This window comes from Rhipicephalus microplus, chromosome 8, assembly GCF_043290135.1.
Source record: "Rhipicephalus microplus isolate Deutch F79 chromosome 8, USDA_Rmic, whole genome shotgun sequence".
NCBI lineage: Eukaryota > Metazoa > Arthropoda > Arachnida > Ixodida > Ixodidae > Rhipicephalus > Rhipicephalus microplus.
Window position 1 is genome coordinate 20,949,749 of NC_134707.1, and position 16,517 is coordinate 20,966,265.

The following is a 16,517-nucleotide window of genomic DNA, read 5'->3' on the forward strand; positions in this document are numbered from 1 at the left end:
TGGCTAGATGAGTATACACGTAGATGAATGCTGAAAGTGCCTGCAGTAGGCCAATCAATGGATCTTATAAAAGGGGTCGTGAAACGCTCGCTCTAAAGCGACAATGCGAAGCCACCAGCGTCCACACGCACTAAATTGGTGACGTCATCATAAGTAATGCTTTGCCTACCTAGGAACGCGGACCTCTTCAGTACTTGCGAGTGCGTGAAACCGGGACACCCATCAGCGTTTTTGCCATACGCAATCGACACTACCTTGAACTCTGACGTCATATTAAGCAGCGTTCTTGTGGGACGCGGATCGCGTATGGCAGACGCGCGCTCGATGGCAGATATAGTTCCGCGTTTATCGATAGGCAAAGCGCCTATGCAGGTCCACTCGGGCTGATGATATAGTTGGCGCATGTGGCTGTCGATGATGTCACATTGTCGTTGTAAAGCGACCGTTTCACGACCCCTTTATAAAAAAATGACTTCTGTCACGGTGAGAATCGAGCACGGATCCTCAGCGTTTCAAGCAGGTGACCTATCATTGAGGCAAGGCAGCGTTTGAACATCTTCGTCCAAATACGCTATATGAACGTTGTGTAGTGAGATGAACCGTCCTAGCACTCAATAATGAGGGGCAGAATCGCTCATGAAAATATGTAAATTGCGCAAGTGATAGGTCCAAGTCTTTACAAAGTGTTCAGCAACGTAGGTAAACAATGCACCTTATGGAAGCATAGCTGGAACGTCAGAAATTCCTTACACGAAGAGTTACCTCAGTATATCTTTTTTTATTTAGGTACCGTGGCTATAACACATTGCGCACCTCCCAACTATACTTGTAGTAGGCATGCTAAAATAGTTTAAGTCGCCATTGTGACGCGAAAAACTTTTTTTTGTGGTACCATGAAAGGGGAAGCACTCCGGGCCCGCGTTGAATGTAGAAGCCACGCTGCAAGAATACTTAAGGAGAGCGAACGGCGTGCCAATAGATGGCTCGCCGGACTGAGAACCAGATTTTCGGCGTGCCGATAGATGGCTCGCCGGACTGAGGACCAATAAGGTCCCTAGATGAAACAAGGTAGCGTCACTCATTGTTCTCGAGCCGTCCTCCTCACTCTCTTGATTACTCCTTTTTTTTCTCTGCCATCCGCGTCTGTAATTGGTGCATTACTTGCACGTGATCTTGCAAATGGCTGGTGGTGTTATTTATTATTATGCAAAAGGTTCAAAACGAGTACGCATGCGCATATGGCTCCAGCCGGATTCTCGCCATGACCAAAGACAAAGTCGTAGCCAGAACATAAACTGAAGAGGAGGAGCGTTTCGGTGTGTGCTAAGTCGACCAAGATTGTTTCGCCGTGCTCGTTCAATGCAACATCTGCGTTTTTCAGCAATGCTGCGTTGCCGTAAACAACAGAAAATGGTTTCGCTCTCTTCAACTTACCTCGTGCTTTCCGAGATGAAACGCACCATGAAGTGCAACTTTAAACCATTTCACGCGAATGCTTTCGTGCAACTCCGTCAACGTATGTCGACGCGGATCTGCGAAGCGAGTTCACTTGTCGGTTTTTATTGAAACGCCAGGTGCGTGTCTAATGCGTGTCTAGTGCATGCCAGTTGGTAAAATACATGTGGGTATGCACGTATACAGAACAGCTGTAGGTTGTAATCAACGCAACTTCAGAAACATTTCTTTCTTGACCAGTTCCCGCTTGAGCTGAAACACGCTGCTTTGAGACACCTCACCAGTAGAACTCCCACTTTTCAGGAAGTTCCCAGCACCGCATCAGAATCACTTGGCATCACGATTGTCCAAATGGGCACATTTAAAAAAATCGTCATCGCAGTGCTACTGGACGAGTGTTCGTACCAGTCTGGTCGTAGTTTTTTTTGGTAAATACCAAAAAAAGTTTTTTTTTGGTAATTACCAGGTAAACCTGGTAATTGCGCGATATCAACCACGCGACACGCATAGAGCGGTACCGCGAAAGAGGAGATGATAAGGGAAACGGTTGACGGTGCGGCGAGGGTGCTGATTGATTTCATTGATATGTAGGGTTTATTGTCTCGAAACCACCATATGATTATGAGAGACGCCATAGTAGAGGGCTCCGGAAATTTCTACCACCTTGGGTTCCTTAACGTGCACCCAAATATGAGAACACGGGCCTACATTTCCACCTCCATCGGAAATGCAGCTGCCGTAGCCGGGATACAATCCCATGGCCTACGGGTCAGCAGCCGAGTACCTTAGCCACTAGACCACGGTGGTGGGGCGAAAATGTTGTGGGGCGAGGGCGTTGTGGCGACAATAAATGAGCACCGCTACTTTCCTACATTATGAGGCTTTCTTACACCCGCAGGGGGAGGGGAAGCCAGGGCAAAGTTTGTAGCGCCATCTTCCAGGCTCCGAGCGAAGCAGTACATTATCGGGCAGCAGATAGTCCCGGGGTTTATTTATTTATTTATTTATTAGAATACCCTCAGGGCCCGTAGGGCATTACAGAGGGGGTGGGTACAACATTTATAACACACAAGAAAAAAAAAGACAAAATAAAGAAACAAGTGTCAGATGCGCAAATCGGGAAGGCAACATAAGTCAACTAAAAATGTATAAGAATTCAAGCACATACAAGACAAAGATAGATAATGGAAACTGCGTATAGTTACAAGCATTGCTGAGAAATTGCAGTCTTGAATAACAAAGGGTCTGTTATTGTTACAACGGAAGAGGGAAGGTGGTTCCAATCGGCGGCTGTTTTCGGTAAGAAGGCTGCTGAAAAGAATTTTGTGCGGCAAAACGGAATGGCAACCTTATGCTGATGATCAATGCGCGATGAGTGGTATGACGGTTGTGAAATGAGGTCTCGCTTCATTGATGGATTGTGAAAAAATATCTTATGAAAAAAAATTGCCCGCAGCTTCCCTCAGGGGAACACTGAGGAGGATGCGGAGCATATAATTGGTTAACGGGGTGTTAAAGTGCGACTTACTTGGGTCGATGGCTAAATTGGTTAACGTGGTTGTGAAATGGAGTGTTAAATTGCGACTTACTTGGGTCGATGGCTAAATTGGTTAACGTGGTTGTAGGAGGGGGTGTTAAATGAGTGAACACGTACTCACGTATGCGAAAGGGCGGCGCTGGTCGAAGGGACGTCGATCATTGTGTTTGTGGATTCGTTGGAATTCATTTCACCGCGACCTTGGACGTCGACGCGCCGTACAAACCAACCGACGAGCGGCAACTGAGCGAGCGAGCGCCGACCTTGAGTATATATGCAGAGCGACGGCGCATGCACTGTCAGCTGTTGAATGTTCTCGAAGCGCGGCGCCACATGCGCGTCCACTGGAGAATCAGGAGAACTGTAGATGTCGAACGCGGTGTGTAGAGGAGGAAGGGTGCACAGATGGTGGAGGAGTGAAGCGCGCGCGGTGTGTAGAGGAGGAAGGGATGCACAGATGGTGGAAGAGTGGGCGACGGCGCATGCGCGCGCGTCAGCTGTCGAATGTTCGAGAAGCGGTGCGGACGGCGCACTACAAGGCGCGAGTATAAGATGCTTCCGCATCTAAAAAATGCAGTCGCGCCAGTTTCCTCCGGACAGTTAAATTGGGTAGGTCAAGGTTAGATTTCATTTCTGATATGTTAGCAGTACGGGAATAATTAGAACAAATGAACCAAACTGAGCGGTTCTGAACAGATTCTAACGCGTTAATTAAATTTTGCAGCACGGGATCCCATATAGCGGACGCGTACTCAAGCTTTGGGCGAATTAGTGATCGGTATAATAGAATTTTGAGGGACAGCGGAGCGCGAGAAAAGTTGCGGCGTAAGTATCCTAGCGTTCGGTTAGCGTTATTACAGATGTAGGTAACATGCGTGTGCCAAGATAGATTGTTGGTAATGTAAACGCCGAGGTACTTATATGAAGAGACATGCTGGAGGGGAACGGCGTTAATTCTGTAGGTATAGGGGGGAGAAATAGATCGCCGAGTTATTGACATGCATTCAGATTTGTTAGAGTTGAGAGTCATAAGCCATTTATTGCACCAGGTTGAGACAGTGTCAAGGTCTGACTGTAGAAATTGGTTATCATATTCATTGTTTATTTCGCGGTAAATTACACAATCATCTGCAAATAACCTTATAGCGGAGTTAATGCTGTCTGGGACATCATTAATATATATAAGAAAAAGTAAAGGGCCTAATACGGAACCTTGGGTTCGCTCACTTAAAGTGTTCTTTCACTGTGGTTGAAACGAAGCTGAGACGCGCTTCATTGTTGTGATTCTTTTTAGTGTTGCACGGTCGGTGTAAAATACTAAAACATCAAGTTTTTGTATTTCTTGCCCAGAAATCTAAATATTTTTTTTTATTTTCACGCAAGTGTCAAGGGTGAACATATCCGATGTTCGTAATTGGCAGTGCATTCTCTACTTCGTGGCGCCACCTTCAGATATCACTACAATTTGTATCAGGAACGTATACGAAGGAGGTGCTGGAGGTTCAAGTTTAAATATAAACGCACGTTTTGCGGAATGCGGTAGCCATAGAATGCTTTCCGATTACCTAAGCACACCTACGATTGCCATCGAAAAAGCAAATGTTACGTGTGCCTATTGACAAATTTTTTTTCTGGTGGAAGTGTGACTCTTTAAGTGCGCCAAAATAAAGTACATGTAACTGACGTGTTTGAAGCATGTAAGCAACTGTTACATGCGCAGGTTAAGGTGATGCAAAACCAGGCAACTTTCGTGATTTAGTTAGTGATTCGTTGTAGAGGCAGGGTAAGGTTAACTGTCCTAGTATCTGCATTCTGGCCTCCACAAGTGTGACATGTATTTTTTAGTTTTAATGGACGCCGTTGTCTTAATTTCTTACGCTACTGCGCAGGGGTCTGCGGATATAGGAGCAGCGACACGCCAGATGTATCCTCCGGCCTGGCACGCTTTCGCCGATCTGCCTTTCACCGGGAAGCCGACGCACACAACCGGGTCAAACGAGAGGCGAGAAAAATTCGCGGTGCAAAGGGGCCTTATGGATTTCACCAAATTTACGTAGGAGACGAAAGCGGAGAGGAAGACGAGGGTGAAGAGCCAGTGGTCCAGCCACCGCCGAAGAAACGTATAACCACCACTGCGACGACCACCACTACTACTACTGCTCGTCCTCGGCGTCCAAGTCGTAGAAGAGGTAGCAGTGATGAGGAAGAAGAGGATCGACCCAAAAAGCGCAAAAAGAAGCCCCGTCGCCGTCCATCCGACAGTAGTGAAGAGAGTGGCGAAAGACGTAAGGGTAGACGGCGTGGTTCACGTGGTAGCGATGAGTCCGAGGAGGACTCGTCTGAATGGCGCAGACGCCGACACAACAGGAAAAAGAAGAAGCATAAGGGTGAGGCAGGAAGCTCAGAGAAGCGTCCCAGTGGAGGTGCACAAGGTGGAAACGTTTTCAGGCCGGAAACCATTGGTGGAATGAGTGTAACTGGCTTTCATGAACTATTTATAGGGGACGAGGGTGATGAAGAAGAGGAAAACGAGCAAAAGCCCCCCAAAAAGAGCGGCCGCGGAGGCCGCAGAAGAGGCGAAGAGACTTCTGAAGAGAGTGGTGGGCGAAAACGTCGCCGGAAGAAGGAATCCGAGGAAGAGGAGGAAGAAGAGAGGAAGAAAAGAAGGCGCCGTAAAAAAGGCCACATGAGAGATTCCTCAGAGGAAGAGGAAGAGGAGAAAAGGAGACCTAAAAATCAAAGGAAAAAGCCTGTCGCTGGTGGAGGTGGCGGTGGGAAACGTGGTGGATCAGGTGGAGGTGCACGAGGTGGAGGCACTGCCACTGGAGGTGGAGGAGGTGGAAAGAACCCCAGACCTACGCCAGTCCCAACTGCCCCTACCGGAAGAGTTCCCGGTGGAGGTGCTGGAGGAGGTGGGGGAGGTGGAGGTGACGCAGCTCCTGGGCCTCAGGGTGGTGGTGGCGCTAGCACCACAACCACTGCTAAAAAGGGTTATGGCAGAGGTTTCGGCCGTTCAACGGGTTCTGGGGAGGATGACGATAAAGAAGATAATAACGAAGACAATGGGTTCTGAGAAAGCACAGCGCAGCAACCATATGGCAAGGTGATGCCCTCAGGCGCCTAACTTTAGTGCTAATTTTAAGTACTTTTTAAAGTGATTCTTATTAGGCAGCTCTAATGTGGAACAAAGTTCCTGCAGCAAGCTAAGGCAGTACAACAGAGATGTCGATTGCAGAAACGTTGAATGGGCATTTTAAGAGCAGACAGCATAGTCAGGTTGCCAATGATGTTGATGGCGTTGACAGTGATGAATTTCGAATCATTGTAACAATTTGGAAAACGAGACGGCGCATTTCAGAACCACATGGTACAAAATTTACGCTGCACGATTGCCTGAACGAGATTTCATTTTGATATGCCCGGTGTATGCGGCAAAAAGAAGAATATTCGCAAGTAATTATCTGTGGCAAAAATGCGTAAGCTTGAGGCGAGGGTTATCTGCACTAAAGCAACCCCAACGTAGGATGATGGTAGCACCGGCATCTTGAAACCAATTCTCTGCCTAAATGTCTCTGCTTAAAGCTTCAATCGAGCTCATGCCAATTTAGTATAAAAAATAAACATCTTAGAATGTTTCGTGCACCCTATCTTTCCTCTTACCGTGTATAGCGAAGCTTAAGATTGGCCTTAAAGTGGGTAGATTTCGCGTACAGACTTTCTGTGGCTGCTGCAGCACATCCTCAGCTACTTCTAACCAACAAAACCTCATCAAATATGTTGATAAAAAGGGGTGCTTCATAATGATTCATACCTTGTGTTCGCGATCGCAAAGTGGTGCTTTGTGCATTTATCATGGGGAATCTATATGTGCAGAACATGAATTCACGACGAGCAGTGGCCGCTAACCTGAAGCTTGATTCTCTGTAGAAACTAGTCTATATAAAAGTAATTGAAGGCTTAGAACAAGGCATGATGTTATTTATTTATTTACTCATTTATAAATTGATTTATCAAAAGATAGGAACAATTACGAGAGTAACAATTGCAGTATTGGCAAAGATATATGACACTAAAGAAGAAAACGGAGCGTGAAATCATAGAGACCAACAAATCAAAGCAGCAGAACAAGCTGCAGAACAAGCTGCAATCAAGCAGCAAAACAAAACAAAGCAGCAGTTGAATACTCAAAAGCACAAGAAAAAAGATTTCTTCAAAAGTGTTACGAAATATGTTGCGAGAAACTCGACAACATTCAGTAGGTAAATATTGAGATTAAAAAAAAGTTGTTATATATGTACCTAGTAGAGCTGATGATATGGTAGTAATGTCGTCTAGTGCTACGCAGCACTTTCAGGCTTATCCGCCTTCTGCAATTTTCTGTAACTTTATTGGACTTTTTCCTAGCGATGATAAATTACAAGAATTACAAGCAGTATTACAAAGGCCCTTCTTAAACTCAGAGCACTGTATGGACTTATCGTTCGTCGAGGGGCACATAACGAGCAAGACAGTAATTACGGCGGGGAATGCTAGTGAGCTGCAAAGCCTGTAATGTGAGCAATAAGATAGTGAATCAGATTGATTGATTTGTGGGGTTTAACGTCCCAAAACCACCATTTGATTATGAGAGACGCCGTAGTGGAGGGCTCCGGAAATTTTGACCACCTGGGGTTCTTTAACGTGCACCCAAATCTGAGTACACGGGCCTACAACATTTCCGCCTCCATCGGAAATGCAGCCGCCGCAGCCGGGAATCGAACCCGCGACCTGCGGGTCAGCAGCCGAGTACCTTAGCCACTAGACCACCGCGGCGGGGCGATAGTGAATCAGGCCATTTGCTTCATGATCATGCTGAAAAATGTTTCTGCAGAGCACCGAAACTTGCACAAGATGAAATTTTCAACATGTGATCCTTGATGAGAACAAGATTTTCTGCGCAGTCAGAGGTGGCATGAAACCTATTGAAAACACAAACTTGATCCTTTTCAGCAAATTGATAAGCTCGTATATACGAAGCAATGGCTTGAGGGCCAATTAGCTAGCTGAAGCATGGCTGTCCAGAGAACAAGGTGATCGCTCAGAACGCTCTATATTTGAGTTCTAAATGCAGTAAATTTAACAAGATTTATAAGTGAATATCGCGAATACTGACTACTATAGAAGCCAATAGGTGATAACACAAAAGATACACAGAATTTTATCTCAGTAGAAACAAGCTTGGAATTGTAAGGCGAGCAGTATATATGGTCATAATACAGACTAGTTCACAGCTAAGTGTTACTAGTAACAAGTTTCAGAAATATGAAAGTTTTCTGAATTTTCGACCCATCTCTAGGTTGTTACCTGTGTCGTAATTTTTTTCGCTTCTAACGCTCTTAGAGTTTGTTTCTATATTACCCTTCCCACCCCCTGACAGCTGCATGTCCGTATTTATCAGGTACAGTCAAAACACAGGTACAGGTACAGTCAAAACAAAAAAGACCACGGGAGCACTTTGTGACATGAAGTTCGGCACCTTCTGATGGCTGCTTGAAAAGCTCGATTCAGTGCACTGTGCACGCGCGTCTCTTTTGCCTTCCAATATGCTAGTTTACTCGCCTCCATTTCGCGTGCACAGGAACGCAATAGATAGCGCAAGGGGCTGCCTATGTAGTCGCTGCGCAGCCACTGAGTGATCTGCCTGATTGAAAAGGTTTCTTATTGACAAAACTTAATCGTGATGCGGAGTGGGCGCAAATTTTTCGTCAGCACTTTTTTACTACATGTGTATTTTCTTGTAGGTTTGTACTATAAACAGCCGTGTGCAAGTTTCTTACTTCCTTGTACTTATGGATGAGCACACGATATTTGGCAAGATCACTGCGAGAAATAGCAGCCCGCATTGTCGAGCTCCGCGATCGAATCTGCTGAATGATCTCATCGCAAACGTTGACATGGCAAAGCCTAAGGCAAAGCATGATTAGCGTGCCACGGAATGTCTCTGAACATGGTGTATAGAGCGTGGCGTGCAGCGAGTATTGTCAGCACAAGTGCCCTATTTCATTGCGATAACACTGTGCGATGTTCCCGAGGCTACTTCAGAAGTAGCACCTTGTGCTTATTGTGACGTTCCGGTGGGCGCGCACATGAAGGGAGCGAACAAGCACGTGGTCAGATGAAAAGTGGCAGCATATCCGCGGACTAAATGATGATTAGTGGTGCTAAGAGTCCGTCCGTCTGTCAGTCGGTCCGTCTGCTGGTCTGTCGGTCTGTATGTCGGTATGTTTGTCGGTCTGTCTGTCTACTGGTCTATCAGTCTGTCGGTCTGTCCGCCTGTCGGTATGTCCGTCTGTCGGTCTGTCAGTACGTCAGTCTGTCAGTATGTGAGTCTGTCAGTATGTCGGTCTGTCAGTCTGTCCGTCGGTCGGTCTTTCTGTGGGTGGGTATGCTGTGCTGGCTACGACGAGGGCGTCAACTGCCCTAGGTTATACGGAGCTGCGCCGCTAAAATTACACCATCTCCCATTAAAAGGAACCATGTTTGGATGCGAAATGTGGGGTAATGGTTCACATGAGCAGGATATGGCGTAATTTGATTAGAGAACGAAGGAGAAGGTATCGAGAATGCATAAGAGAAGAGTAAAAGAGTGGCTACTTGGGCTGGTTGGTACTGCATTATTCGAAGAAATATATTTCCTTAGTGCGCAGGGAACGTTTCAGAAGGAATATAGAGCAGAGAGATAGGACAGAGCGCTCAGAAGACAGAGAGAGATGCTTTGTACGTGTGGTACCGCGCCTGTACGAAGCCTCTCAGACAAGTCTTCGTTTCATATGCATGACGATGACAGCCTCGTCGGGGACATTTCTAGAGAAGCATCGAACAAGTGCCTGCACTTCGATGGACACGTTCGCTACTTGGCCCTTGATCGCGTATTGCCCGTTGCTGTGCGTGAGGCCTCGAAAGCTTCTCATTAGAATACGTGGCACGACGAGCCGCTTAGATGGAATTCAGCTCGGGCAAATGCTCCGATTCTGTCAGATAGCTGTAGCTGTTGGTCACATTCATCGCGGGCACCTTGCCTCACGTTAACGCCTCCTTGAAAGTTGAGCGCCCCATGAATTCACCATGGTTGCCGTCGTTGTTACTCGCTGGCCCTGATTCTCGTCCCGGCATGTTGATGACCGTGTTCTGGCGTTATTCCTTCTAGATGCTGCCATAGCTTTGGTAAGGCTGTTATCGAACCAAAGCCGGTCGCACATACTGCAGCTGTGGCCGAAGCTCCGATCGAGGAAATCTCTGTTGAACCGCACATTTACGCCATCAGTCCCAGATTGCCATAGTTGCTTCAAGCGTTTCCTTGCATTCGCTGCAGACTCGCGTTCCCTCATAGCTTCGAGATGCGCTGCCCGTCGTTTGCAATTGGGATTGGCTTCCTGTTGCCGCAACGCCTCGGTATCCTAGAGGAGAGAGCAGGAGAGGGGAGGTGCACGCGCAGTGGGGGTGTGGATGCCACTTGGTGATGGACGAAACCCCCGTATTAGGCTGCTTCACATCAAAAAGGATGCATGTGCGCAATCTTGGGCTTTGCAAGCTGCTGCCAGAAGGCGCTGCAGGGTTGCTTGCTTGTGCTCCCGTGGTCTTTATCATTTTGATTGTCACTGTACACAGTTAATCAACTTTGCGCCCTCAGTGTAGTCTTAGGTGCAAGGTGCAGGGGTAAGGCTAGACGTAGTGTCAAGAGTCAGCTACACAGCTGCGTAACAAAAATAACTTTGCAACATTTCTTTCACCTGCCACGTAGATCTAATGGCTAAGGCACTTGGCCGCTGACCCGCAGGTCGCGGGATGGAATCACGGCCACAGCAGTTGCGTTTTCGATGCAGGCATAAACGCTTTAGACCCGTTTGATAAATTTAGGTGCATAATAAAGAACGACAGGGGGTTGAAATTTCTAGAACCCGCCACTACGGTGTCTCTCATAATCGTTTGGTGGTTTTGGGATCTCTAACCTCAGCAAGTGTTAGTATTACTGATATATATTTTTTTGTCTTTCATTGCAGTGGAGCGTAATTTTTACCTCAAGATTCGTGCCTCCATTTGGCAAACGTATTGCATTACAAGACGGAAAGACCGATTGATACCATCAAGGGTTCCCGGCACTGTAACTTTTACAAAAGAATTGAGTGTAATATAAAACATACAAAAACTATGTCTCTGATTTTCAAACCTGTGTTTTGGTTGGAGCTTAAAAAACAAAAATTCGTCATTGAGCAGGTTGCAATACATATATCCAACATGCCATAAGGCATGTTGGATATATTTATTGCACAATACTATGCAATAAACATATTCAACATGCTTTATGGCATGTTGCATATATTTACTGCACAGTATTGTGTGTCAAATAGTGCAAGTATAAATTATCGTCACGCAGACGTACAGTGCTCGAATAAGGATTGATCTTAGCAGTTCGTAATATGAACCAAATATGAGGCATGTTTTTTGTTATTTCAAAAAGTTGTTAATGATTTAGAGTACGAAGTACTCTACTGTGGGAGAGCATAAAGCCATCCCGTGGGCCTAACGCTTCATGAGGCAGTGCTGAAAAAAATTATATGCGATGTCAAAAGAAAATCATCTGAGCGGTGAGTGTATCTCGTACCGAACGCCTGTTGCAGGGGCAGATAAACTCGCTGTTCGTAACGGAATAAGTTGGACTAAATGCGGAAGCATGATGAACTACAGCGCAACGAACGCACAAGAACGACTCAAGGCACCGTTCATCCTCGTCTCAGCGGTTACCCTCGTTTAACACATTGTAGATTTTATTTTTATTGGCAAATTTTATAAGGTACAGTTGCTTTGTTTGTTTGTTTTTTAATTAACAGTGGATGGTCTTTCAGCATTTCTTAGTTTCATCAAATTCTTGTCAGCCCGTGCTTGCAATTATTTCGTACTTTGGCGAGGACTTTTCTTATCCAAGCTCGTCAACCAGCCAAAGGTGATTTTGTTTGGTTGGTGACGCAAAAATCATTTTGACATTCACGTGAGGCCCCTTGCCGCATGGTAACTAGCTACTGCTGTCACAACAGGTTTAAATCCCTATAAAAATACAGTACCCACGAATCAAACAGCAGAAAAGCGTAGCCGCTGGTAGAAGGATTGCCCCCAAACATAGTCTGGGAAAGCAAGCTGCGTCATTGCTGTATATTCTGGTACGCTTTCATGGACTGAAAGTCAGGTGGCTTGACTGTGCGCGCACTGACTTGCTGCACAGAAACTTTGCCACAGAAAATCACAGAACAGCGCATTGATGACTGGTAGCAGTAACCATTGGTCAAGAACACGTTCGCCATGACCTATACGTTCTCTAGGCATCCACGAGCCGCGACACTCTTTATATGAGCTGCAACGCATGTACACTGGCAAATAAATCACTGAGTACTGAACTGTTACGGTGGATAAACACGTAGCAATCGTTATTCTTGTCTGGAAAAATATTCAACCCATTTTATAGGGGTCGGATGGTGGGCCGCTCTCACGTAGGGATAAGAAGGCGAAGCCTCACTGGCGCATCAAAGGCCTTCTGGACAGCCACAAGTTGATAACCCACTCGAGGCTCTGTCAAAGTGTTGAACAAAAAGAGAAAACCCACGCACACGCTTACACACTCTCACACAGACGAACTTGCCACTGTCGTCGCTCTTTTGTGGAAAGAATGAAATGCTTCCTCTACCAATACATGGTCTCTGTGTTGCTGCGAAGAAAGGCGCACGCAGGGCATATTCTTGAGACCGTTAAATACATCGAAGTATGGCCACAGTGGAGAATTCTGCTCTCCCTGAGCCGGTCACCAAAGGAACCACCAAAGAATGCTCCATTCCACTCGCTACCGCTGTGCTCACCACGGAAACGGCCACCAGCTGTTACGCATTCGGTTTCAGAACGACCACATCTGATCAAAAACAGATGACCAGCGCAAAATACTTCAAGCGTTACATGCTTTTTTGAAAGAATAACATTGGCGCCATCATAAAAAATAAGCGCTGTCAGCATGGCAATCTTATCTGAAGATGGAAGGGTGAATAAATGGGACGAGTGGCAACCACAATAGCATACGTTGTTCCATAGATGCTAATATCGCCTGGCTGCCCTTCGTGAAACAGTGTTTCGTAAAGCGTTATTTCAAAGCACCAATCATCCCGTTGTGCTATTTCGATAAGCACTAAGGCTTCCCTCTCGAAGCGTCGGCGGCAGTGGCTTGGTAATTGAAACGCATGCGCATGAACCACCATGTCACGCTGACAGTGATTCATATCCTTGATCCGCAAATACTTATTTATTTTCAGCGGAATGTCACTCAACTTCGCAGTCTCGCTCTAAAACAGCTGAAAAAAAACGGCACTTTCTTTTGAGTATTAGTTTTCTCCCTTTACGTCTCTACTGTGTTTTTCAAACGCGAGAAGATTTTGTGGATAAAAAACTGAACACGCCTTTTCGGTCTTGAATGCGACGTTGATATAAACACATGACAACTAAGGCCAAAATTCATAAAAGAAAACATGGTTGATCCCTCATTCATAGGCGTTGGTGTAAAACCAAAATTCAACGTGTCCTTCCAGAAACGGTTAAGCGTTTACTGCACAATGATATAAAAGAGATTGCAAATACACCTGCTTTGATGCTTCGAGGAACGTCTTTATCTGGACCACTAACCTCCGTGTTTTATGATTAGGCAAATTTCTTTAGTAGCTGTTGTAGCAAATAGTGAGGGCGTAGGATTGAAAGTGGCGTCACGGCAAAAAAAGCGTCGCTAACTGGATGCACAACGTCGGCTTGGGTCACCATTTCGTGACATGTGAGAGTTTAACACTTCGGCTGATGCGAAATATATATGGCTTGTTTGTAGAGCCGCCAGAATGTGTGAGGAGGAGGAGGATAAACAACAAGGGGAAGGCAGGGAGGTTAACCAGGCACATGCCCGGTTTGCTACCCTACGCTGGGGGAATAGGAAGGGGGCATAAAGATGAGAGAGAGAGAGAAAAGAGAAGAGAAAGAGAGAGAGAGAGAGAAAAAAAAAGGAGGATTGTCAGTCAATCGGCTGGCGCGTATGCAGCGGTGGCACTGCACAAAAGTTAAAGGTGGTCACATAGGCCTGTAGTCCTCAAAAAGCACAAGACAGCTTTGGCTGCTTTTTGAGCCGACGAAAGGCGATGACGGTGTTCCAGTAGCATCTGCACAGAGAGTGGCCGATCGTCCAATTGTCGCAATGCCTTCGAAAGCTTCTGTCTTTCAGAGGCAAATCGAGGGCAATAGCATATCAGATGGTCGATGTCTTCTTTGGGGCAGCAGATGTCGCGTTCCGCATTGTCGGTCAATCCGATGAGGGCTCTATATGCTTTTGTGAAGGCAACCCCCAACCAAAGGCAACAAAGAAATGAAGCTTCACCTCGACGAAGTCCGGATGGAGGTCGAAGTTCCAGTCGAGGGTTTATTTGGTATAGTCTCGTATGTCTTATGCTTGTGGTGTTTCACTCCTGCAGACTCAGACTACGTGCCAGGTGACGAAGTTGCTTTGCAGCGTCAGTCCTTGACAAAGGAATCGGAAGGGCGTGTTCTTCTTGGTGCGATGTGCGAGCCGCGTTGTCTGCGGAATCATTGCCACTGATCCCACAATGGCCAGGAAGTCACTGAAACTTGACCTCGTGGCCTGTTTCTGTGACGTGGTGAACAAGCTTGACAACTTCGTAAGTTAATTGTTCATGGCAACCTCGTCGAAGGACTGACTGCATGCTCTGTAGGGCTGGTTTTGAGTCGGAAAAAACATCCCATTTACTCGGTCTTTGGGATTTGATGTACTCTAGGGCGCCACGCAAGGCCGCAAGTTCTGCCGCTGTGGACGTAGTGACATGTGACAGTTTGATTCGCAGAGTGATTCTTCTAGCTGGATTCACCACCGCACCACCAGAACCAGACGCTGTGGTTGAACCATCGGTGTATATGTGCCCGTGGTTGTTGTACATTTCTTGCAGATGGCTCAAGCTCGATTGTTTTAAGGCTGATGAAGGCAAATTTAATTTTTTCTGTATTCCTGGAATTGAAACACGTACTTGTGAAAGTGTCAGGCACCACGGAGGATACACCAGTTTCTCAGCAGGCGTAAAACTTGACCTAAACAACGCACGATGAGCACAGACAATCGCACTAAATTTCGTGCGGGGCCTCTCAGTAGCGAGGGTTGCCAAGTGGTGGGAACGATTCCTAGCATGTCGCCTGAGGTACGTACACATCGTTAGAATGTGTGAGCGTGGCGCAGTGAATAGCGTGCCCGGCAACTGTCTCAGTAGACCTATAAGCTGCGTGCTCGATTATCGCTGATCACGTAACTCTGGTCGCGTACGTCAGCATCGCTTTTAATCACGATGGTGTTTCACAGCGGTGTGCAATAAGACTGGAATGATTTTTATCCGTCATGGTAATGACGTTGATAAAAAAAGCTCACAATCTTATGGCAAGGACCCCTTTGCCATATGATTGTATCAGTATACCTCTAGTTCAGGCGAACTATACCATTCAGGTCTAGAACAGATGCCCACGTGGGTAACCTTGCCACATGCATAGTGCAAGCGGTTCGCCGAATGCGTACTTGTATAAGGGAATAAAAATAGGCATTGGAAGCCATCGGTAAACAATGAATAGTACGAGGTGACAGAGAATCCATCACTCTACCTTGGGGAAGCAGCAGAGGAAGAGAACGCAATAGATGGCCTGTGTGCATTTTCAGGATTAAGAGTTTGGCATATGGAGCCTTTAAGATGTCGAACGAAGTGTTTCAAAATGAATTACACACAAGGTAGTGGTTCTTGATCCGGACATGACCGTAATGAAATGAGCTTATCAAACGTTACCATTTTTTTCTCTTAAATTGTGGCCTCTCGGCCAAAGGACCTACACTCCGCATTTTATGCTAGAAACAAACTTTGAATTCTTTTACATAAAATAGCACAACAGACAACGCCTCACAACCTTCCTGTAGTTCACAATATTGCTACTCCAGGACGTATATTGCGTATATGTCCTGGTCCTCCTTGGGCGTAACAATATGAACTATTTCGAATATTTTCTAACATTTGCTGTATTTTCATTGCAAAACAATCAGGGGAAATTTGCTAAGCCTCTAAACACTGGCGCTCATTGTCTAGATTGTTGCCGCTTTGTGTCAGAAACAAAGGAGAACGACGAGAAGAACTTATGAAGTCGCATTTATCTTGCGTACGTAATGGGATATTAGCGAAATGATGAGATACCGAGTTTAAGTTGTGTAAAGGCACAGTTTTACAACCTCGCAATGCAGAGGGATCCATATACACTCGCGGGAGAGAAGATACAACTATGAAAAAAAAAAAAGCAGCTACGTAAATATTTTCGTTGAAGAATAGCGAATAAACACGAAGCAAAATGAAATGTTCGTTATTATATGAGAAGTGAATTGGGTGATACAAAGCTTCCTCGAGGTTACCCGATGGCATTGTAATACTATTAAGTA

The 16,517-nt window shown here is 46.0% G+C and overlaps 1 protein-coding gene across 1 annotated transcript in view; it reads left to right on the plus strand.

The window, feature by feature from the left end:
• The window catches only part of LOC119165733 (uncharacterized), a 30,392-nt gene extending 19,212 nt beyond the window's left edge, over positions 1-11,180 (plus strand). The window contains exons 7-8 of the mRNA XM_075871263.1: positions 4,882-6,095; positions 11,032-11,180. Of these exons, the coding sequence (XP_075727378.1) occupies positions 4,882-6,065 (1,184 nt within the window). The 3' untranslated portion in view covers positions 6,066-6,095; positions 11,032-11,180. The remainder of the gene's footprint in view (positions 1-4,881; positions 6,096-11,031) is intronic.
• Positions 11,181-16,517: the final 5,337 nt, after the last annotated feature.